Raw genomic sequence first — 24,419 nt, 5'->3', positions numbered from 1 at the left:
GACTGCTGATACCTTCAGCTGCCACTTGCTGATGTGTACTGTCACCCAGCACCTTGGCCTCTTGCAGCTCAGGAGTGGTTTCCCAGAGCCAGATAGGAAAACCAAGGCAGGCATGATCTGAAATGATGGGTCCAGAGCCTGGGTCCTTCATTTGTGGCTGATCTCTGCTGATCTGACCAGCAACATTATAATAGTCTATGCAAGGGAGCTTGTTTCATTTTGAAAGTGGATTGAACTACTTTGCTATATATAACATGCTAATAAATTATGAATGTCTACATAGGAGCTAGTTCAGAGGATCTAGTGGGCTGGAAAATTGCATGCTGATTTACTACGCACTAGTTTCCCTGTGTTAGTAAATAAGGGCATATCTTAGATCAGTGTTGTAGACGTAAGTTAGTGAGCAGCATTAGGAGATCCTCTGTAGGAAACAGAAAATACAGAAGTGCTAAGAAAGTAATGTTAAGAAAAAGTAAGAGGAAAAAAGTTGTTTTGACTGTAACTGGAATGTAGAGGTAAAACTTCCTAAAACAAAATTTAGACTTTTCATCTGTTTCTGAATTTTTAACTTGCATTGAATCCCAGAAAACTCAGTTTTAGTAAATTACTACTTTCTTAGATGGTTTTTGAAAGACTGGAGTTAGAAATTGTTTTTATATTATAACCCAAAATATAGTTCTTGCATGAAATTACAGGCTGTTGTGGAATCCCTTAAATCAAACGGCAGGATGTCCATTTAGAAAAAAGCCCCAGTTGTATTTTCACTTCAATTTTTTTACAGTGGGAAGCAGAGAAATCTCAGGGGTTCTTTATATTATGTGGGTCACATGTACATTTGTCAATTCTGTCTGAAGTCGGACTCCTGAAGTTAACTTTTCTATCCCGTGTCATTAAATGTTCATTATTGATATGCAACTTCTAATTACAGTAAAAGCCATTTTGTTTCTCAGATGCTTCCTACACTGTTGGCAGGTGTTAAAAATTAGAACGTGCGAGCCGAGAGAATCTCATTGGGGTCAGGGAGTTGGGATTTCCATTTCATAGTTGGCACCTGCCGTTTCTCGATTTCACATCAAGGTGAATTTGAATTCTCTACAGCCTTTCTTCCTAATTGGAAATGTTACAGCATGAATCATTCCTGCAGTTACTTGGTTAGGGCATTGAGAAGTTGTTATTAAATATTAACATCAGTTCCTGAGGTTTGGCTGCATAAAAATTCCTGATTCTTCTTTCTTAATGTTTGTCTGCTTCTTACTTTATTTTGGTTTTCTTTTTTTCCTTCTTTAGCATAAACCGTTGTGTATAGCAAAGTGCTTGGCATGCAGTGAATGGGCACAACATGTCATGGGCATTCAGCTATTAAGGGTGCCCCTCAGGACTCTAGAAACATGTCTGGAAGCAGAAACTCTTTCCTAGTGTGGACCTTGCTATCACTGTCAGGTAGTAATCCCTAGGTCTCCTCCCTAGATTTCTCTCTCGTGTTCCAACCTTTCCTTTCAGAATGGGAAATTTGGGTGTGGGCTGGGGAATAGGACCCGTTGTTTATACTGTTGCTGTTCAGTGCTAGCACTGTGCTCAAATTGAGTTGAGGAGCCTTTGAGTCTGGACACAAGCACTTTTGTTTCCCTTGAGTCCTGCGCTGTAAAGGTCATGTTTGCATTTTAACAGTTGGAGGATTCCTGTGGGTGGTGGCTGTTGCAGACTTTCTGAAGGGAAGCGCTCAACTTGTTCCCTGTCCACTGGCCTAGTCCATAAACCTGCAAAACAGGAGCACATAGTACAGGAGCAATTGCATGAGCCCTACTGTACCTGTGCCTACTTTGTTTTCATATGGATGGTTTTGCCAGGACACTGAGTTAACTTATATACTGATTCTAAGAAACCTGCATTTCCTTTATTTGGCAACAGGCCTGGGAGAGCAGTTTACTAAGAAACCATGTATTTTGCCTTAAAACTAGACTGGCTTTACTTCTGTCATAGGCTTACAGAAAGTGGTGATTAAAGAAACTGTCTTTAAAAATTATGTATGCCAGGGGACTAAAATAGCTGCATAGCACAGGCCAGGTTTGTGTTTTAACACTTTGATATATAATATGGCATTACAATAATCCATTAAACATGGTGCCTTGGAGTCTTGACACTGAAGTTTACTTGTTTTCTTTTGCTAGACACACTGAAAGAAAATACTGAGGTCTTCTGAAAGAAGAACCGTGACTATCATACAGAATAAAAAATGTAAAATTTGTTTCTGATTAATGCTGTCAATTATTACTGCATCTGTTACAAAGCAGAAATCAGCCCTTGGTCATAGCCAGCCTTTTGCACTCATTGGAATAGTCAGTGATGCTAGTACAGTGTAAACTGAATAGGATTTGGCTCTGGCATTCAAGCACAAGCTACTCTTTCACAGCCACCCCCTTCTGTTTCTGCCTTTTCCTTGCAAGCAATAGATCCTTCTGGGCATTTTATTCTACACTCCCAAATGTTGTCAGAATGTGCCAAGTACAAAGCTCCAGTTTCTTTTTGTAGTGCAAGAATTTATCAGTGAAAGTTCATACAGGAACATGGAAACACAGATGCAGCTTTAAAAATTCTTGGTTGTGCTCACATAATGATTTAGAAACATCTGAAGAAATGTTTATTTTTCTGTACATTATTGCAGCTTTATGCTTTCTGCTGGGAAAATAATATTTATCGTAAAAATGAAATGTTGGTTGGAAATCCTTAGGCTTCTGTAATAGAATATTTCATTCAGTATGAAATGTGAGAGTTATGGGCTTGATTCTGCCGCTACTGAAGCCAGTGGTTAAATGCCCAATTCCCTTTAATTGGAGTGGGATTGAATCTTCTCTTTTGGAGAAAGGTATCTTGAACAGTCAATAATCCTTAATCTCTGATTTAAGCACTTCCATTTAGTAAAGTTTTAGTTCTGTTTCAAGCCTGAAGTTATTTGGTTGAAATGTCATTCGATGTACTTTCTGGAAGTCTGTTTCCTGAGTCTGTTTCTGTATTCTTCAGTAGAAAACAATGTTTATTGCGGCCACATCTCTATATTGATTGCCTATCACATTTGAAAACAAAAAAGGTATATGGACAAGATGCTGTTTCTGTGAAGTGAGCTCAATGTGGAATGCATTCCTTTAGTGCTTTCAGGGGGTTTTGAGACAGATATGTTTTTATCTTAAATTTGTGGAAAATAATGTTTTGAGCATTTGAAGTATGATTTTTTTTTTTCTTAGAGACAACATAGATTATCAGCTCATAAAGGTAGTTTGTGAGTTAGCTTGGATGCTGAGCTTTGAGAAGGTGTTAAAGGCATGCAAATTAACTTGGGTGCAGTAACATAAAAAGTGAACCTTGAATCTTTCTGGAGGTTCACCCATCTGAAATGTAATAAATTGTTCATAGGATCTTTTAAAAAATGTGATAAAAAAAATGTTATAGAAATTCAGACTTTTATCATCTACTTATTTTTCCTTTTCAAGGTTTTTACTGCAACCAAGAGGAAACACTTTTATATTTCAGTAGAGTTTGTAATTCTCACAAGAGCTTCAGAAGTCAGACAGTTATAAGCAGAAGATTAAGTATCACAGGATTTGTAGTAAAATCATGAGGGATGGGAATAATGTATATACCCAACAGTGGTTTGCAAAACCTGAAGACCTTTTTCTTCAGAAAATGTGTATGTTTGGGTCTTGATTTAGCTAGTGATTGTCAAATAGTTGCTCCTATTAGTTTCCAGTAATAGTCGTATGGTTCCATGGCAGAATTTAGCTCAGCAAGTTCAGATTGAAATGGTGATAACAAGAAATTAAGAAAATGGTAAATAATTGCAAAGTAAATTATTTAATAAATTATAATGTGGGCTAAAGTCCTGAACCCTTTGCTGGAGCCTTACGCAGGTAAATTGCTGTTTAAGTGAAGGTTCTTTTCCCTTCCTTCCTTCTGACCCTTCTGCTATGCCTGAGGCCCAACACAGATGTGTTGGGACTAGCGATAGACTATCACCTGTTTTCCAGAGGATGTCTTCGTTTTCCAGAGGATGTCTTCTTCCTTGGGCTGTACAAAGTGTCTTATTAAGACTGTAAAACTGTGTGTAGAGGTGAACAAACCTACTTCAAATAGGGAGCTGTTGTTAGACCTACCACACAGTTCCCTAAAGACTTGGTAGAAAAACCAGTGTAAAGTTATGCTTTTGCTTTTCGAAGAATTCCTGGAAGAGGTCATTGTAAAGCCATGGAAGCACTAGTATCACATCTCTATGCAGAAGTGTCAGAAATAGGGTGGATGGAATTACCAATGGAAAGCTTTTGCAGATCTCTGGTTCTAGCGGAGACCTGAGAGGTGTAGCAGAGGGAGGGGAAAAAAAAAAGTTAGTGCTCCACTGTCTTTCTTGTAACCAAAGGAGGCATCAGCATCTGTGCTCTGTGACAGATAATAATCTCCTGTATAGTTCTTTTAGATCCTGCCTTCTTTTCCATAGAAACAAGCACTCTGATATGGTGTCATCTCCAGGTAGCATCTCCAGGTGATGTAACATCTGAGATTCTTTTGTATTTACATTAAGCTTTGGTTAATACCTAATGCAGCTATTTATACATCAAATAACTATCACTCAAAAAATAGCCCCTCTTTTGTCTGCCCAAAGACCTGATGCCTTGTTAATACCTGATGTTTTAAGTATTGTAAAGTTGACCTACTAGCTTGTGTTTTCAGAGAAACCGCTAAGACTTTTTCAAAGCTGCAGTTTCTGCACAGTGCCTCTGCTATGGTGTGCTGGGAAGCATGATGTGAATTGACTTTTTTGACATCTGATTTCCCTCTTTGCCTGTTGAAGATGTAATACTGTTTACCTGCTTGTTCTATATGTGTCCCACAAGAACATTTATACCTATCTTATAAAAATGTGCTGAAGGTTACTCTGTTCAGCAAAACTTAGTATATTGCCCCTTTGGATTAAAAATAGAGTAAATTCAGATATAGAGGGTGAGGGTCTCATTTTTCTTATGAGCGTTATGGGAAGCCTGAAGTTCCATCTGATGTTAGAATTTTATGTTATCAGTTCTGTTCTGGTAAGTGAAAGTGAACTGAATAGCTTCTCTGAGTCATCCATAAATAAAAGCTCATGGGATTGACAGGGTTTCTTTTAATCAATGGACCACAAAAGCATGCACCTCTCTAGGCAGTGTTGTTGTTTTTCTTCTATATCCTCCTGCTCATGAGGAACTGTAATTTTGATAAGCATGATGAATGTGTCATACTGCAGTGTCTGGCAGTTTTCTGGAAACTCAGTTCATTGTTTAGACCTGTTAAAAATATACCTTTTTTCTGTACTGCATAACTGGAGCAAAATGTAATGAAGAAAATGAAGTTGTTTTGGGCATAGAACTTTGTCCATACATCTTTACCCTTCCCCCATCCTCACTGTAGATGAAGATGATCCTTCAGCGCTGCCTTGTTTCATGGGTCTTAGCTATGCTTAGGTGAGATCAATGGGCAGATGCAGTCTGTAACCTAGATAATTTGGATATGGTAGTTACCGCTTCTCCTTTTGGCACTATACTGTTTCATACATCTGTTCCTTTGATATCTCCAAATGTCTCACTTTCATCTTTATCCCTGCGTTAAGACTGGAGTCCTGATCTTGCCATAGGAAATCAATACATGAAATAGATACGTGGTTGCTGGTGTTGGCCAGTGTCTTCTAAGCATCTTGGGTGTGCTTTCAGAGTGACGTAAAGGAAGAAGTAGCATGTGTTTACGGAACACATCAGGAAAGTGCATCTAGGCAGATGAGAGGTGAGGGAGAGGAAAGAGGTTGTCATTGAACTGAATAAACATGATAATCTGCACAGCAAATTGCTGTAATTAGTGAGTGAGGGCACTTCACAGAATAAGGGCAGAAAGAACTACAGGTATGTGATATTGACAGCAATCTCAAAAGGTTTTACCTTTATGGAGTGTGGGTCAGTGAAACAGTGAAACGGAGCAATGGGACTGGCTGGTGGGAAGGAGCAGCATAAACATATGGGAAATGAAAATAAAAATTACTTAATGAAAAAAGGGGAGCAGGAGGGGTAACATATGGAAGGAAATATTGTCAGTTAATTAAAATGCCTATCATCTTGCACCTTATTTCTGTTTATCCAGCTGTATCATGTTCCGGGCTGGAACTGTATTTGTGTTTTCCTCTTCGGTTGGAAGGTGCCTTGCATGCTTTTGTATGCTACAGAAAGTGGCAGATACCATGCAGTAGCCTGTTACTAACTACATAATAACAGTCTAGGTTTGAAGTAACATATCTGGCTTTTCATCTGCAAAGATTCTTACACCAAAATCTAGGATTTTTGTATATGTAAAAGTCGATGTGATTTTTTTTTTTCTTGACTAAATCTTCATCAATGAAAGAGTGTTTTCTTAGTTTATGAATTAGTTGCCCAGGCCTTGCTCTGATGGTGAGTTATTTATTTTACAGTTGATATTTGCAAATTGGAGATGCTCCAGAAGAATGCTATTTTGGTGGATGGGGTAATTCTAAATGGTCCAATAATGGACTCAAGAGCAGGAGAGAAGTTTGTGGAGGACGCCTGTAAGATTATAATGGAAGAAGTCATCCAGAAAGCTGATGATGTAACAGAAAAGGTAAAACCATACAGCGTTGTTGCGAATTTGTAACAGAGATAATGAGCAGTAAATCAGTTCTTGTCTCAGCTGTTATTTTATTGCACTTTAGCCTCACAATTACTTCTAGTCTACCCCTGGCTCTGAAATAGCCTTACAAATTAAGAAAGGTCATATTACAGAACCTTTCAATAACGTAATTAACATACATATTGGCAGAAAATTATGATTTTATTTTTTCCTTCTCAGAGAACAATGGTCACTTTTGTCGGATGACAAATGGGTGCAGTGTTTTTCTTGTTCGGGGTGGAGGGAGTTACTTGTTTGCTCCTCAGTGGCACTGATGTTGGAGAAGGAGGAAGAGTGGATGTGGTACCACTGTGAAAAGGTAACACAGATTGCTGTGGGTTTCAAAGAACCTCTGCTTAAGAGGCTATATGGGAAGAGGAGCTGCAAATGGATCATGCTTGCCTTTAGGTGTGCACTGGTTGCTCCCACCCTTTGGCAAAACAGCTTCTGAAAATCTTGTGATTACAAATCCTTAGCTAAGGACAGAATTTGAGCTGCAGGTCTTCTGCTTTACTGCTTTCCAGTATTCGCCACTCTAATGTTTATGATCAAGCAATGCCCAAGACACAGTGCTGAATGTGTTGCTTACCTTGTACCTTTATAACCTATTCCTCTTGGCTAACCTGTTCACTGCTGGTGTCCCCCCATCTCCATCACTAGGTTTGTGAATGGCAAGACCCTGAAACACTGAAGCAGATACTTGATCTGGAAATGAGGGACACTGGAGAATCTCATCAGAAACTCTTGCAGCTCTGCCGGGATGTTATACAGTACAGCGTCAAAACCAGTAGGAATGTGATTTCTAGTGAAATTATTTTGTATGCTAACTTAAGGAAGACAGGATAATGTTTATGAAATTCTGTCACTTTTCAGGAAACCAAGGGTATGAATTTTTTGTTTTGCTGGTCACCATAGGTTTGACTAAAATGTGTAATCGTGGCAAACTAATAAAAGACTAATTCCTGTAATGCCATTGACATTAATGGTAGATTCTGTAATTTTGAAGTCTCGTGAAAGTCACCTAGACAGGTGCAACAATCAGGCAGGAGAAGGATTTTTATGTGTGATTTCCTGCAGTCTGAGTGGTGAGGAGTGAAGCTACTGTCATTGCCTTCATACCTTCTTAGTGATGATTTCCATACATTTACTATTGTTTTTGAGCAATAGCCTTACAGGGTGTTAATTTGCTGATAGGCAGTAATTCCTGTTCCAGGCACTGAGAAGAAAGCCTGCAGTGTTTCAGAGACAGAACACCACATCTCTGCAGGATTAATTCTCTGTGGCTAACCTTTCTGCATCACGTCTAATATAATTCAGTCTTAGCGAAAATGGATGAACAACATCTGTTCAGGACATAGAGCTGTGGTTCAGTAGCTCAGAATTTCAGATGTGGCAGAGCTTGGGCAGTGTTTTGAAAAGTGAGAGGGATGTTTGATAAGAGTTATTTGTGCATTTCCAGGGCATGTTCTCTGCTGCAAAGTAAAACTGTAAAATAATTTTGAGTGAACTCATGCCTTTGAAAACCATAGAAAAATAGCAGTACTGATTTACAGGGGCAGTGCATTAATCATATGCAGCTATAATTACTGAGTAACTGGAAGGTGTTCTGTTTATCTTACTTTTGCAAATTGCCTTTAACTTTCAATTTGTTATACTGTATCACCTTAGAAAGGATATTATATATAAAAGTATGCTGTGCAAATGGTCTTTAATTCAAGTACAAACATTTATTGAAGCCTCAAGTATAATATAATGGAGTCAGATAGTTTACCTGGTTTTGCATGTAAAAGTACTATGCTGTGGGTTAAAATTAAGGTGGTGATACCACTGCTGAGCTGACTTGGTTTTATAGTCAGCAATAGTATAGAATTTTCTCATAGTTAGTTATAGCTCAGTGTTTCAAGGCAAGTAAACAAATTCTCTTAACTTGTTTCAAGTCTGCAGCAAGATTTTCCAAGCTGTTATGCTACCTCTCTGGCTGCCTGGGATCAGCAGGTTCCTGTATGCTGCTGCTTAGGAAAATTTTGCAGAACATCGAAAGCCTCTAAAGACTGCTGTTAAAAGCCACTGTGTATACTTAATTATCAATCTATTTTTTTATTTACTTATAAAACTTGTGAACAATTCACATTCATTCTGTGCACTACTTACATCTCTCAAACCTTGGTTTGGGACCTGAAAGTGCTCATCAGATTTGTTTTCAAAGGGTTGTCTAACCCAAAAAAAAAGGATAGTAAATCCAGAAAATACTGACAGAATGATTGAGTGAATTGTGGTTTGCACTGATCAGTGTTCAACCGAGAAAGGCTTGTGATATATTCTCTTTTCATGTATATACTGTCACTGCTTGCTTTTCATCTATGTTTTCAGGTCACCCACGATTTTTCAATCAGCTGTATGCTGGAATAGATTATTACTCATTAGTGGCTCGTTTCATTACAGAAGCACTGAACCCAAGTGTGTAAGTATAGTTCTTTGTCCTCTTGGTGATGAATTAGCAGCATGCTTTTTGAAATAACAGCTTTCCCCCCTGTTTCCCTCCTCCCCTTTTCCCCACTTCTGATTTCTGTTTTCAGTATTATAGAGGAAGTAATAATTGTGCAGGAATGTGGGAGAGAAAATGGTCTGGATTGGATGAATAGCTCAAGAGGTTGGCTAATCTGATGAGGCCTTATTTTTCTGGTTTGTAAAGTGGCGTTTAAGAGATGAGATCTTGGTTTTTCAATGTTTTAAACCTAGACTTTCATCTTACTTGGTGCATAAAAATGAATTAATAAGACTTCCCAAGTTGTTCATTTCCTTTGAAGCGTTCTGCACGGAGTTGAGTGCAAGTAGTTACCTGTCTACTGCTACTTGCAAATGTAAAGCCTAAACAAAAAGTAATTGTTGCTTTGCAAGAGATTATGATAGCTGAAATCTAAACATGTGACCTATATTGAAAGAAAACCCTGATGTGTTACTTTGAGAACTGAAGCTCAATGTGATGCTGCCAGGAACTAAGCAATTGCTCTGCTGGGTCAGATCCACAGTGTTTTTAGAGTTCTACTGGTGATAATGCTCAGCTTCTGACAGATAAGGGAAAGGTGCAAGAAACCTTAATCTAGTTTTACCAGTATCCTGTGGCATGAGTTCTGTAGTCTTAATATGAATCATGGTGGTGGTTTTTTTTTTTTTTCTGTTCAGATATACATATGAAGTATCCCCTGTGTTTCTGTTGGTGGAAGAAGCAGTCATCAAGAAAATGATTGAGTTTGTAGGCTGGGAGGAAGGTGATGGTATATTTAATCCAGGTAGGAACAGTTCAGATTTCAAGATGATATAAACTAACTAATATCAGTAATTCAATGAACATTGAATTTGTGTCGAATATTTGAAAATGCATGTAAAAATCTAGTGATGTACACGCACAACTATTTAATCCGGGTGTATTTTACATGTTTCTAGTAATAATTATGTGAATCTGATCAGTTCTGCATTAAACATAATTATGTGGAAATTGGTTGTAACTGATGCCCTTTTACAAATATGTAAAGGGTAGGTGTCAGGATGATGGAGCTAGGCTTTTTTCAGTGATATCCAGTGATAGGACAAGGGGCAATGAGTGTAAACTGGAGCATAGGAAGTTCCACGTTAACATCAGGAAGAACTTCTTTACTGTGAGAGTGACAGAGCACTGGAACAGGTTGCCCAGGGGGGTTGTGGAGTCTCCTACACTGGAGATATTCAAGGCCCTCCTGGACAAGTTCCTGTGTGATGTACTGTAGGTTACCCTGCTCTTGCAGGGGGGTTGGACTAGATGATCTTTTGAGGTCCCTTCCAACCCTTGGGATTCTGTGATTCTGTGATTCTGTGATTCCTGACCTTATTAACAACAATAACAACAGCCTCATTGCACTGAGTCGTGTTGGTTGACAGAGAGGGAGCTGATTTGTGTACCAGACACCTAATAGTGGTGCCTGAGCACACTGGTCTATGTATCCTGCCTATCAACTGTGGGAACCAGAGTTTATCATAGTGGGAGTGTCATGAGCTTAACTCCATTGAGTTTTGATGGTTTTATTAAATGTTACGACAAGGCCAATCAAACAAATATTCCTTAAGCTTCTTGATAAGCCACAGTTTTCAAATGTTGTCTAAAGCAGCTTTCCAGCCCACTGTATTGAAATAATGAAACATAATGATACTATTCCACAGATTATTTGGGTAACAAATTATTAGGCTCAATAGGAAGTTGTTATATCTAATTTAGGGGTGAGAAGAGGAATAAGTAAATGGATTTAATCCACTCAAAAGCAAAACAAGGTCAGTAATTCTAGCTTAACATGTGAGTAGTAGAAAAATAAACAAGCTAAATATCTTTTTTTTTTTTTTAAAGTAATGATTTTTTTCCCCCCACATCAGATTTGACATGTAGAATTTTTGCTTTTATGGCAGAATTGCATAACTAAAACATACTATGACACTGTCAAAAGAGAAATGAATTGTACTTTTTGGTGCCAGATTTATGTAAAAGTTTTTCTTATTGATTTGCGTTTGCTTTTTTCAGAGAATAAAACCTTTCCAGATCTTACCTTTCAGATCTCCCAGTTGCCAGTCACTGTGCTTTTTTTTTTAACAAATAGCTCCCCCCACCCCCCCCCCCCCCTCCAATTTCCTGTCAGAATACTGTGAGGCCTGGTTGCGCAAGGGAACTCCTAGGCTCTGTATGGTGCAGCCACAGCCTGACTTGGTGTGGGCAGCTGAGCTGGCATGGCTTCAGTATAAATGGGAAGGAACTGTTGAAGGGTATTCGCTATCAGGGAGGACTGTTTGGGCACAGTTATTATTCTTTAGGAAATATCCCCAAAGAGTATTCAAACACGCTGTGTTTCCAAAGATGCTGCAAAGCCCAAAGTTCATTTTATATCTGTAGGTTTTTTGGGGAAATTAAGCTATGATGGATGCATCTATAGGCTAACAGTGTGGACAGTATGGTTGTTATCTTGTTTTTCCCCTAATAGGGAAAACAGGACTGTGACTAACATGATATTTGTATGCCTCTTTCTGCAGGTGGCTCTGTTTCTAATATGTATGCCATGAACTTAGCAAGATACAAATTTTGTCCTGAGATAAAGGAAAAAGGGCTTTCAGGTTTGCCAAGACTAGTCCTGTTCACATCAGAAGAGGTAAAAACAAAACAAAAAGCTGTTCAAAACCTTTTATTTTTTGAAATGTCTGCAAAATTGATATAATTTGTATATTTGAAGGGGCTCTGGTACAATGAATTTTTCATCATACACTGATACCAGGTTGCACAGAGCCTTGGGCAACATGGTCTAGTGTGAGGCGTCCCTGCCCATGGCAGGGGGATTGGAACTAGATGATCTTAAGGTCCTTTCCAACCTGAACCATTCTGTGAGTCTATGATTCTGTGCCTCATGCATATGGAATATTGGAGCTAAGTGGAGAAGTCTGACGGTAGATTTCCCTGCAGAAGCTTCCTTGCTTTCGGAAAACAAGCACAGATATTCCTGCTCTTGGAAACTTGATAAAAGAATTCGTTGTAGGTGGGACAGATGTGAAGCAGAATGCTTATGGTGTGATGTGGAGGTCTGCAGCATTTGAGTTCTCAAAGCATAAAGTGTAGCAGGAACCATAGGTAGGTTATGGATGCCAAAGGTTTTTTTCAGCAGGTTTAATTTGTACTAAGCTGAACACTTGTGGACCTGTGAGATGGCTCTCTGCAGCACCCACTCTTCCCTATGACTGAATACAGATTTGTTGCAGTACAGAGCCAAATGCACCAAGAAGAATTTCAGAAGATACTGAGAGCAACAGTTCTTTAAATAATTAAAATTATGTGGCTAGTCAAAAGCTCTTGAATAATATCCGTCCAGACTGCTTGTGGGAAATTGAATTATATTCATACTTGTATTCTGAAGCTAATTTCTGAGGCTTTTTATTCTAGCTTGTCCCTCCAATGTTAAGAGTTTATCATTTGATTAATACAGAGTGGTTATTCATTCTGACTTCACTATGTAAAGGTCCCAGTGAAAATGAGAACCTTGTTGTACTAGAAAGTATGTAGTTACTAGAATAATTTTAGCTCTTAAGGTTATGTTCCAAACAGTTTGCAGTGTAAATAGACAAGAGGCTTATTTTGAAGAGGCCTGAGGGATAGAGGCATTGCATAAGTTGCCCAAGACAGCATGTATATTTTGGAACTGAGTCCAAATGTCCTAAATATATTTAGGTTTATTTCTTTCTGAAAAGTGTGTATATGAAATTGCATGCCAGTTCATAGTAATCCATCATATTAGATCTTAAAAACAGCTATGGAGATAAAAATGAGATTGAAACATGTTCTGTTAATGTTTTTGCAGTGAAGAATGTGGAATTTTTACCGTGAAATATAATTTTTTTTCATTGCAAGATTTAACTAAAATGTATGCTTTCAAAAAACAAACAAGCATTTAATTTCATGACAAAAGAAATTTTATTTGACACTCAATACATTTATTTTGATTTACTGGTCTTTGCTTCGCCAGAAAGACAAAAGCCATAAAACATACAACTGATTAGGAAAAATAAACTAGTAAATTAGTTGTAAGGCAATGCTTTTGGTCTCTAATCCTTTCCTTGATTCAGAAAGCTATGTGGTCTTTAGTACATGATAACAATTTGCTGTAAACCTGCCACTTTTAGTGGTTAGAATTGTGGCTCTTGTATAAGATCTCCGGTGTTTATTCATGTTTTTTAGATGTCATATTCACATCTACTTATTTTAGATCCCCCTGTACTCAGTCCAAGTTATATTACCTTTTGGAAGTTTGTTTAGTTCAGGTATGTCATATTAAGAATGTATGTCATGAACAGCCCACACTGAAGAAAAGTACACAAGCGCTTGTGTCACATAATCTTATTTTTTTTATTATTTGTTTCTATTTTGAGCCTTTATTTAGCATTTTGTACCTTTTTATATATATACATATATATATATATTGAGAAGCAAATGATTTTTTAAAATTTATCCTGGAGCAAGTAACAACATGTGTTCACTCTTTTGACCGTTAGTATCTTCTTAACATCTTCAACCTGAATCAAGCAAACGGTGTTGGCATGGGGAAGCCATGAAGTTATAACAAACTGAGAGTATTGATAAGGAGTTATAACACATGGCTGCACAAGACACTTGTGTCATTTTACATCTTGGCTTCAACACTGTTCAAATGAAATGATTTTTGCCTTGAGTTGCCAAGTCCCAAAGTTTCAGTCCGGCACTTGGCAGACCGAAAGAGTTGCCTTGCTGTAGAGCACGTGGATGCCCGAACTTGTCAGTCACTTCACTTTATGTGATCTGCGGTTATGTATTTTTTGTATATTCTAGGATAACCTGTTTAATACATGGCCCACCCAAGGTCCTTAAATGCTCCATTTGTCCTTCAGGAATAAAAAGGCTCTTTGTTCCTGCAAGTAGGATGCTTAGCTGCTTAAAATTATGTTGATACACAATGAACATTGCTTAAGCTACTACTCTGTAGTTCTCTTGCTGAACCATTACAGCGCTATTCCTCTTGATACACTAGCAGTAGCAGAGAAATTGTTATATCCCACTTTATTGTGGCATGATTTGTGTCTCTGTGGGAACTGAATACAGTTGTAGTTACAGATGTCACCCAACTTTTTTTATCACATTTTGCTCTTTGAGTCCCATCTGAACTTTACTCTGACCCTAGAATGTATTGTATTGATCTGAAAGGTAGAAATCTGCTAAATTTGAGGTAACTGAGGGTAGGAGAGGGGTGTGTAAACGGTTGAAATGTACATGCTAATGTGAGCAGTTTTTTAGATGCAATGAAACTAAATTCCTCCCCAGTGCAACTTGATCATGAAAGTAATAAAATGAGAGAATACAACATTAACTCACTATGTTGTTCCCTGATGAAATTACAACAGGCAAAAATGAGTAATATAACAGTCTCATAATAACGTAATAGCTTTATGCAATCATGTTTCTAGGAAACTTTTCAAAATCAAGAAAATACAAATTCATCTTCTGTTTTAATGAGCACAGGAGGAAAGTACCTTATCTTTGCAAATGTTATTAGGAAATGAAAGCTATGTCTAGCTATAGTTAAAACAGTACAGCAGCACATCTTAAATGAGCTGTTCCAATTTGATCTTGTGCTCAAAGGCATCAATTTCTTACTACAAATGGCTACAGGTCTAATGTGTCCAAACAAACAAAGCTGAAAAAGACATGGCAAGATTAATCTGAACTCACAGTGTTTAAAATCATTATTTAAAATCACATTTATAATCTAGATGCAAATATACCTTTCACCTGGATACTTTTTTCATTTATGGAAAGGGAATTATGAACAAGTGAATTAGTTGACACTGTGACTGGAGGTGGTAAATGTTCTCTGGTGTATTTTTTCTTAAAATGATGCATGTAGTTTAGCATAACGACTTCTGGTAATGATAGCAGGGAAAAAATGTTCTTGTATGTTTTCAGTCAATATAGCTAGAAGATTACTTTTTTCATCGAAGAAAGCATATTTCAAGCCAATGTAGTAGTATAAATCTTGTCCTTTTTTGGTCTTGCTGAGGATCTGACAAAATTTTCCAAGAGGAAACACAAGTATTTGTGGAGGCAAGAAATAATGTATCTCACATCCTGTTTTGTTTTGATATTACCTTTGTTTTCCTCTTTACCTCTGCTTTTCGATATAATCTTTCAGGTGCTCAAGCCCGTTTATCTATATCCCAGTCTCCCATACAGTTTTTTATAATAAAATACTTGATTACTAGTATACTGAATTTGCAGGTCTACTGCTTTCTCAGTTTGGAGCAATCTCATTATTCCTGGTGATTCCTACCTTTCACTTGAACCTAATGGATAGAAATCAGTGATGGAGGAAACTTGTATTTCAAGTGATTCAGTAATCAATTGAGAATGTGCCTGAACTTCTACTGAACAGCACACAGCCACTCTACAATCATTACCATTACTGATATAATTTAATGCAATGTAAGACTAATTACCCACCTATGTATGTTATTATCTTTGTAACAGTCTAAATGAATGAGCCCTAAAGACTTTGTGGATGTGTCATATTACAAAATTAAGCTTTCTTAAAACTACCTGATAGTATCACATAATGTCTTTGTATGTGTGTAAAAAGTGGGCGATGGTAGAGGAAACCTTTTTATCAAAAAGAGAAAGAGCCCTTTGAGATGATCCATCTCATCAAAATAAGCATGACAGCCCTTAATACCCTTAATATATTCATGCCCACACATTAAAATGTTGTACATTTTTCATAATTATGTTCCACAGTAACTGTATTTGTGTGAACTCCCTGGAAGAAAATGGAATTAATTAACCACCTGGCTTCAGCTCCTGTATGAAAAGTAGCTTTTCTAGACATTTTTGTGGTTGCTGGAGTATGCGTTATTTTTCAGTAATCTGAAAAAGAACCAGTTTTCTTTTTTGAGAAGAGCAGTACTAATCCAGGGGTTGGATGATCTTGATTCTAAGAACTGTATAGTCCACTCATGTTGCATGCTCTCAAAACTCACTCCATTGCTGTGATTGGATAGGCATTTGGCATGCTACGGGTTACTCATAATGGTTTTGACGTCAAAACTTCAGATTAGGAAGGTTACTGTATCTTGAATTCCCAGGCTAATCTTGAAGATGGATTAAGATGAGATCAGCATACTCTTATTCTAGAATAAAACAAGAAGTTCTTACGGTAAAGTAACAGTATCCACAGTAGATAGGTCCTTTTAGAGGTGATGTTGGAAATATGGCAAGATATGCCATGAATATTTGTTTGACAGAAAAAAAAATGCTCATAATAAGTAGAGTGGACTGTGGGAGATTGAGTATCCTTCCCACCAGAGCCACGTTACCACATTCTGGTTGAATAAACACCCATTTCTAACAATCTTTGAGCCAGTGAAGGGACCTCAACTTTTACCCTCACTTCACAGGCTTCATAATGCTAATTCTCTTTGTTCAGTGCAAATTAAGAAGTGAGTGGCATGTATTGATCCTCATTCAAAGACATTTCTGATACAACCTAGCTAAAATTCTTTGCTGAAATGGTAACTTCATTTTCTGGAAAATGCGGACTAGAACCTTGTGCAAAATCTGTATTAACTTTTGAAGATGTGCTAAGTCCTGTGTAAAGTCTGCTTACTTTCATAATGGTTTATAAGATTCCATGTTCATGTGAAAAATCTTTTCAGATCCTTTTGTAGAGATAGGGCTTTGAAAACCTTGGCAGTCCCAGTTGTACCACGTTTAAAGGCTTTAGTAAGTCTTGGACTTCAGTCCTTGAAGTAAAGGACTTCAGCTCCTTGACCCTGTGAACAGCGTTTCTGGATCAGGACGAGGGTCAGTTTAGCATAGTATCCTGTCTCTGGGTACCACAAGGATAAAGTGATAGGGGCTTTAGATGTATCCAAAGGTACATCCTAATTAAGGGTCCAGTTTCCAAGAATGGCACTTTTGTACGATCAGATCTCTCAGTTACTTTTTGACTGTTCAGTTCAAATAGACCATTCTTCTCATGCATTTTCCTAACACTTGATACTTTTGACTTAGTTCTATTAAAACATTTTGAAGCAATTAATAATTCTTTCCTGATGACACTTAAGAATTTCTACTTTTCATTCTAATTCAAAACTAAAATAAAAAAAGTATGAAATAGATATTTGTTTTTTAAAACCCACATTTTAAACATGTTGCGCATCTTTTTTTGTCTTACTCTCTCCAGTGTGTGTCATGTCAAATGCAAGATGGTTTTGGTGCTGTAGCTTTTGTCAGTTTGCTTAGTGTGTTAGGATATGCTGTTGTCATGACTGTTAGCTGCTGTTAATTTCAGTGTCACTGTTCTCTATGCTAAGAAATTTCTTTCATTTTAATTGCATGCTTACTACTTTCTTTTCATGTCTCTTTCATTTACAGTGTCATTACTCCATGAAAAAGGCAGCCTCCTTTCTGGGTATTGGTACAGAGAATGTTTACTTCATCAAAACAGATGAAAGGTAAGCAAGCAAAAGCCATGGCTGTGGTCTCTGATCTTTTTAAAAATGCAGTAGTGCTTTACGTGATCAACCTATTTGAATGTAACTGAAAAAGTTTTAAATCTGTGTCCCTTAGAGGTAAGATGATACCTGAGGAACTGGAGAAACAAGTCCAACGGGCCAGGAAAGAGGTGAGAGAGTGAGAGAGAGCATGAAGGAGAGAGGGGGAGTGTATGCAGACTGTGCTCTTGTGTCTGAGTGAAAGGAAGGAAAACGGAGAGTGAATGAAGCCTTAAAAAATAGGGTAGTTAATGTAACAGTGTGTTTCTTACAGGTGCAATCTATTTACCACAAACTTCTAAGTGCTATACTCTTATGAGGGAGAAAAATTCCATGGCCTGTTCAGTACTAATGAAAGTCCAGAGTACAAAGCTGCTCTGAAGTATTTAGCACATTTCTTCTAGGATTTCTTTCGCCCTTGATCCTTTTTTATGTGGATGCAGTATTTGTTTTCCGTAAGCAGTAAATGAAAACTGTAGGCTTTTCAGTTAATTACAGCAGCTATTCCTCTATCCTCTGCAGTAAGCAAGAGCTGTAACATAAGGCTTAGTCTCTAAAACTATCAGAAAAGCTACAAATACTAAATTTGGTCCTTCCTAGTATTGTAGCTAGTGTAGAGATTCCATCCCATGTCTCTTTTCCCCCAGGGGCTTTGCCAAGTAGAAAGTCAAAGGCCAGTGTTTGGAAATACAGTGATGTGTGTATTTGAACAACATTGTAACATACATTCCCATAGTCTGTAAGATAACACTTAACTATAGTCAGCATAATTTATTTTAGAGAGCTTGGAGAACTGAATATGAATTCTAAGGTACAGAGCATCTTCTTTTAGCTTGGTTAGGCTCACCTTATTTCTTACTTGTGGTTTGTGCATCAGAGTAGTGGGATTCAGAGCTCAGCCCTTATTCTGCAATCTGTGAACACCAAGCAACTAGTGCAATGTCCATGATGTTGTTGATACCTTCCTTAGGAAACCTACTTTGTGGCTGATAGCAAAGGCAAGGCATTCCTGTCATGCACTTGCATGGTCATAGCACCTTTCAGTAAGATCAGATTTAGATCTATATTCTGCCAAACAGCCATCTCTTCTCTGAGTTTCATGCTAAACGCATAATTGTTCATATATGGTGGCCCTAGTGACCTAGCAAACTCTCTTGCTTGCCTCTTTCTGTACTTTCCATTATCTGTGGAAGACAACCTGTACTTTACTCACTTGAGCAAGCTGGAGGAAAAAAAAATGAAAGACTGAAATAAAATGGGGCAAGAGAAAGCAGGCTGTCAGGTGAATGAGCTCTTTACTTTTGCAAAAATATAATTCTTGTTTGTTAATAAAATAAATCTAATGGTTATTTGCAAGATATCTGGCATTTCTGGTTTTAAAAAAGGTCAGTCTCAGTATGGTGCTCTGCAATTTGAAAACAAATGTTCTATGTTAAAATACTCTGCTTACAGGGAAACTATTTCACTTGCATTTTAATGGAAATTACAGGTATATTGGAAGGTTTTAATTTCATCAGAGCTTCAGTAAGTGTGTCTGTCCTTGATAAAGTGCTACTTTACACCTTTTACAGAAAGACACTTCAATGAATTACAGTAAATATTCTAATGACTCTAGACAACAGAGGATATATTTGCTAGTGATAGGAACACAAAATGATTACAAACTCTGAAAAGCAAGAATGTTAGGTCTCTTTTTAGAGAATTTAGTCAGAAAGATTTATATAAGTATATTGTCAAGAAGAATAAAAATTTCATTCCCTTCTTTGTGGGAAAAATTTAATGGTACCAATCTTTGAAATTTGTAGAGATCCTGGATTTGTCCCCATACTCAGTCATGTTACCTACTGGCTGCTGGGGGACCTCTGACTTTGATGTATTTGTGGAAGAAAATCGATGAGAACACTAACAGAAACTAGGTGCAGCACATAAATCTTTGCCTCACTTGCAAAAGTTTTGGACTTGAGCTTCAGGCTGGTTTGTAAGTTTGATTGACTTTTGTGGTAGGTTGTGCTAAGAATGAATGACCAAGAAGTGAATTATAGGCTGGTAATTCCTTGTGAATATATGGGATTAAATTAAATTCATTCCAAGGCTATTTTTCATTGCTTTAGCAAATTGTAAAGAATTTTTAAAGTACCAACAAATCATAATTATGTACCATTCTAACAGTGCTCTGTTAAAGAAGTATAAAACTGCCAGTGTGTAAGCGTGACTCAAGCCTGTCTGTCTTCTCTGTAGCAGATGTTTAAAAGAGGGCTCAGATTTCAGCTAAGGATACGTAAGACTCATGTAGAGTCTGATTGTTCAGCTCATGTCTAATTTCAGTGAAGGGACATTGAGTTACGTCAACAGAGACACATCATCTGAGAGATTTAGTTCACTGCGAATGAACTCCAGGTATCCCAGGCTGTACAATTTAGTAACAACTTTAGAGCCTCTTCAGTAACAGCATTATGCTGTGGGCCAGAAGCTGAAATGCAGGGGATTTCCTTCAACAGGTAGCTACTGGCAAGTGAGACTGCACAGTCATTGCCAGGGCTGGTACCCTCAGTTTCATGGAGACTACAGACTCCATCAATTTTTTTCCATTATTTCAAGTTTCAGGTTCTAAGCAGGCACGGGCACCTACATCTGCAAGGGTATGTGACCTAGTCTGCTATTGTAATTGCACCCCTGCTATTAGTTGAATGGGAAAGCAATGAGCAATGCCATTGAAACCAAAATGGATTGCTTATGATGGTTGTGTGACACTACAACCTGACTGTTTAACTTTAAAACTGTCTGAGTGTCAGTGGCGTCTCTCCTAACATTCTACAGCCCTTCGTGTTTTCTAGAAATGGGTAGGAGCAAGAGAATAGCGCTTTGCTGTAGATCAGGCATGGGGGCCAGACAGTGATGACTGTCCCAGTTGCAGTATGTGATAGTGCTGCCGAAGGCAAATCATGTTCCCTAACTCGAAGTTCCTCTTCACCAAGCAGGGAAGGAGCATGTAGAGGCAACTCAGGTGGAAACCCTAGAGGGATGAGCCTTTTCCTTGCATGGGTAGCCTGCTGGCTGAGCTAGTAGCTTTGTTATATTCAGCAGAATGGCAGCAAATATGGTAGTAAAATGTGAAATGAAAAGCAGTGTATAAAGAGAGATGTCAAATATCTGATATGTTTTGATCTTGACAAAAGTAACATCTGTCAAAACAGCTGGTGAAGTCTGCCCTGGGATCGTGTTAACTGGAAATGGAAAATGCCTTTTTTTAAGAAAAGTCATCACTTTTAAATGCAGTGCCTTCTGCTGGGAAACTAAAATGTGGACTGTTGCATCTTTGTCCTACATTCCTAGACCTTTTTATGCTCCAACTCCACAGGTATACTGGGGCAGATGAGCAGGGCTAATGACAATTTTTTGTTTTGAATCCTATTGCAGGGGTCAGCACCATTTCTTGTCTGTGCTACAGCAGGCACAACAGTGCTGGGAGCATTTGATCCTCTGGATAAAATTGCTGATATCTGTGAAAACCATGGCCTCTGGCTTCATGTTGATGTGAGTTTGTATACTGTGCAGTTTTGTTTAGCATTGCTTTTTTATAATTGCTGTTTTTCTTTGACTGTTAATGTTTCTTTGTAGAAGCAAGTTGGGTTCTAATAACCCATCCTTCCTCTTTTTTTGTACATAGAGACTGGAAAAAAAGAATTCTGGTTTGTCTCTGTTACATGTGATGAAAAACGGCAAATAGCTCGGCTGTGACAAGCAGTCAAAACGATTTTGTCATTGTCGGGTATATTTAAAATTATTTAAAAATCAATTTCTTTTTCTTGCTACCTCCTAAAAATACTTCAAGGGTGATTATTTATAAATCTAACTTAAGATTCTTTCCACATTCTGTCGGAAAATGGATGCATTATAATTGTGGTGTATGGCTCATACAGGTTAAAATAAAAGTATATTTCTGACTCAACCAGTCATAAATTATTCATATTTTCATGCACATTTGAGTTTCCTGTAGATCTCTCCATGTTTTCCTAAATTGTTCAGAATTTTTTCTTTTCCTCTTTCTTTATAATTTTAGGTTTGGGTATTAAAATCCATTCATGAGTCTTTTTGGAACAGTAATTGAGACTTTTTATTACCAGAAAGAGTTAGCTGTAAATGTAGTTTTCGAAAACTACATCTCTTCATATTTTCTAAAATTTCATTCTCTTTATCATTGCAATGCCACCAATCCAGAATGGCCAGATTAAAAGCCATGGGGCAGTGAGAGAATCTGGAGCAACATTAATGGAGATTTTTAGACTTCCTCTAAATTTTTGAGGAGTTTGTTTAATATTGAGAATCTAAAGAAAAAACCTGGCTTCTTGTTGAATGACTTACATGGTTGGCAGACTGAGTTATAGCAAGTGACTGCTGCTGTTTCTTCCAACTTTAACCTTGGTGGAAAAAAAGATACAGTACAATTAAAACAAACATTAGAACCCTGGGAAAGTTCAATCTAATTCAGGTCTCTGTGTATTATTGGGAATCAGGATTACCTACTGCAAATTTTCTCAAGAGCTGTTCATAAGAATATCTTATACAAAAGTCAGTGGTGTTATTTCCAGATTTACACTGATGTATCTCATTTCAGAATATTTTCTGATCCCCAGAATTGATATATTTGCCTTAGGGAGACTCTTCATTAACCGCGAAATGATAAAGCTCATGTTTCTTAGGAAGGGCAAAAGGGAGAATGTCATCATAAAATCAACGAGCATCAGGAGGATAAATTTCAATAAAGTCAGAAATAGTAAATAAGCTCTGACACGGAGACAGATCTAAAAAGGAAAGGGAAGTTAAGGAAAAAGTTGTTTTAAGAATATAAACACAGTATAAAGCCCAATAATAAGCCCAAACTGTCTCAGCAGTTAAACCATTCAACAGCCTAAGTGTGGAGACTATAACCAGGATACTTTTGTGTGCATTACAGTATTCATACATGCATTCCAGTTGCTTATTGCATTCTATCATACTTCTAGGACTTGTTTTACACCACCAATAGACACTCAAGCTCCAGCACATATCTATATAATATAGTGTTCATTTAGCTCTAAATATTATGTATGAGTATTTCTTCCCTGCTGGTGCTTAGTTTGTCTTTTTCCTCCCCATCCCCTACAGACAGACCAGTACAGAAAATCAGGTTTGCCCTATTAACCAGTGCTTAGGTGGTTAGTTTAATCACACTGCGAACGCTGTGATTCCCATTATCCAGCTGTAAGTGGCTTGTCGCATATGTAACACGCTAATTTTCTTATACCTTGGTACCAATTACACTGCATGGGACACAGGTGATAATCTTGGTTTTGAGCTGTCCTGCATCGCTTTCAGCTGCGTTTGTCGTAAACAAAATGTGTCAGTCTAGTTTGATCAATACACTTTCCTTCTGTAGTCTCATGGATGGAAGAGACGTAGTTAACTCTATTGTGTTTTTGCCATATCTCATGGGGAAGCCAGAGAAACATGCCAAGCTGCGGCTGTGGTAGTGAGTGCAAACCTGGCTGGAAAATCATACCCTGAGAGCAGTTACCAGGGGTCCACTACTGACAGGGGAGAAGATTTTGAGCAGGATTCCACAAAGGCCCATTCTAGGTTAGAAGTTATTTGGTATATGCATTAATAACTTGGATGAAAAAGAATACACTGAATACATTTGAAAATGACATAAAATTGCTGCAAGTGGCAGTGGGAGGACAGGATTAGAAATCAAAGAGATCTTGGTAGTTGAGAGAAAAAAGTGGAAAAACTAGGTTACAGTTCAATAAACATAGAGCTCTAAGTTTAAGCTGTAATCAACACAAATCAGCACAAATGGGCTGGGAATTGCTGGCTGGAGAGCAGATCTTCAGAAAAAAAAATCTGGAGCTTGCAGTACATCACAAATCAATGATCGTAAGCATTTTTAAATAGGATTAAATGTCTTTCAGAATTGAATAAAGAAGACTGATTGATAAAATAGTTCTTTCTTTCTGCTTGGGCCTCAGTCTTCTTAATCTGGATTGTGTCCAAATTTCAAGAAGGTTAAGGACCTACAGGAAAAAGATTAGAAAACAATAAGGCACTGAGGATAAGCAGAAACATATCTAGAAATTATGAAGAAAGACTGAAAGCAGTGATGTTACTTAAACAAGAAGAGACAATGAGACAATATGTAGTAGTCTACAGGTGCTGTCAGAGCTGCTGAAAAGAAGAAAAGGAATAATCTGTTCCCCTTACCACTGCAGATATGACAAGAGGTAGCACTGCTTAGGACTGCCACTTTAAATCAACAGGGTGGTTACTCTTAAATGCAAATTAAATGGCTAATTTGTGCAGCTTCTATTAGAGGTCTTTAAAAACAGGCAGAGCCAGTGATTCTAACACTTCTTTGGTACCTTCTCATTTGTGTTTGTTTTTAACCAACCCTGGATCTCTAAGAACTTGGTCTTTTGAACTGGGTAAAAATGTAGAAGCAGCAATTGCTGATTTCTCTCTGCACCTTATTTTTCACTTCAGTGCTAATCACAAGCTGTGTGTTCACTGATTAATAACCTCTAGAAAAGAAGTGTTTGACAGAAATGAGTATTACTGATTGTGCCTTTGGGGTTGGCACACTGTTGAAATGACCACTTGAGGGCCTTTCTAGT

The 24,419-nt window shown here is 37.7% G+C and overlaps 1 protein-coding gene across 2 annotated transcripts in view; it reads left to right on the top strand.

Moving 5' to 3' along the window:
* The window catches only part of GADL1 (glutamate decarboxylase like 1), an 85,398-nt gene that overhangs the window by 3,912 nt on the left and 57,067 nt on the right, over positions 1 to 24,419 (top strand). Inside the window, exons 2-9 of one of the 2 annotated variants that reach the window (XM_065666155.1) lie at positions 6,476 to 6,642; positions 7,351 to 7,477; positions 9,061 to 9,151; positions 9,874 to 9,980; positions 11,740 to 11,855; positions 17,651 to 17,730; positions 17,846 to 17,900; positions 21,187 to 21,303. In XM_065666155.1, coding sequence (XP_065522227.1) covers positions 6,476 to 6,642; positions 7,351 to 7,477; positions 9,061 to 9,151; positions 9,874 to 9,980; positions 11,740 to 11,855; positions 17,651 to 17,730; positions 17,846 to 17,900; positions 21,187 to 21,303 — 860 coding nt within the window. Of the gene's footprint in view, positions 1 to 6,475; positions 6,643 to 7,350; positions 7,478 to 9,060; positions 9,152 to 9,873; positions 9,981 to 11,739; positions 11,856 to 17,650; positions 17,731 to 17,845; positions 17,901 to 21,186; positions 21,304 to 24,419 lie in introns of those variants that run through there. The other variant, XM_065666156.1, reaches the window with a different exon arrangement.

This window comes from Lathamus discolor, chromosome 2, assembly GCF_037157495.1.
Source record: "Lathamus discolor isolate bLatDis1 chromosome 2, bLatDis1.hap1, whole genome shotgun sequence".
Lineage (NCBI taxonomy): Eukaryota > Metazoa > Chordata > Aves > Psittaciformes > Psittacidae > Lathamus > Lathamus discolor.
The sequence above is the reverse complement of the archived record's forward strand: the minus strand, read 5'-3'. Positions and strand labels throughout refer to the sequence as shown.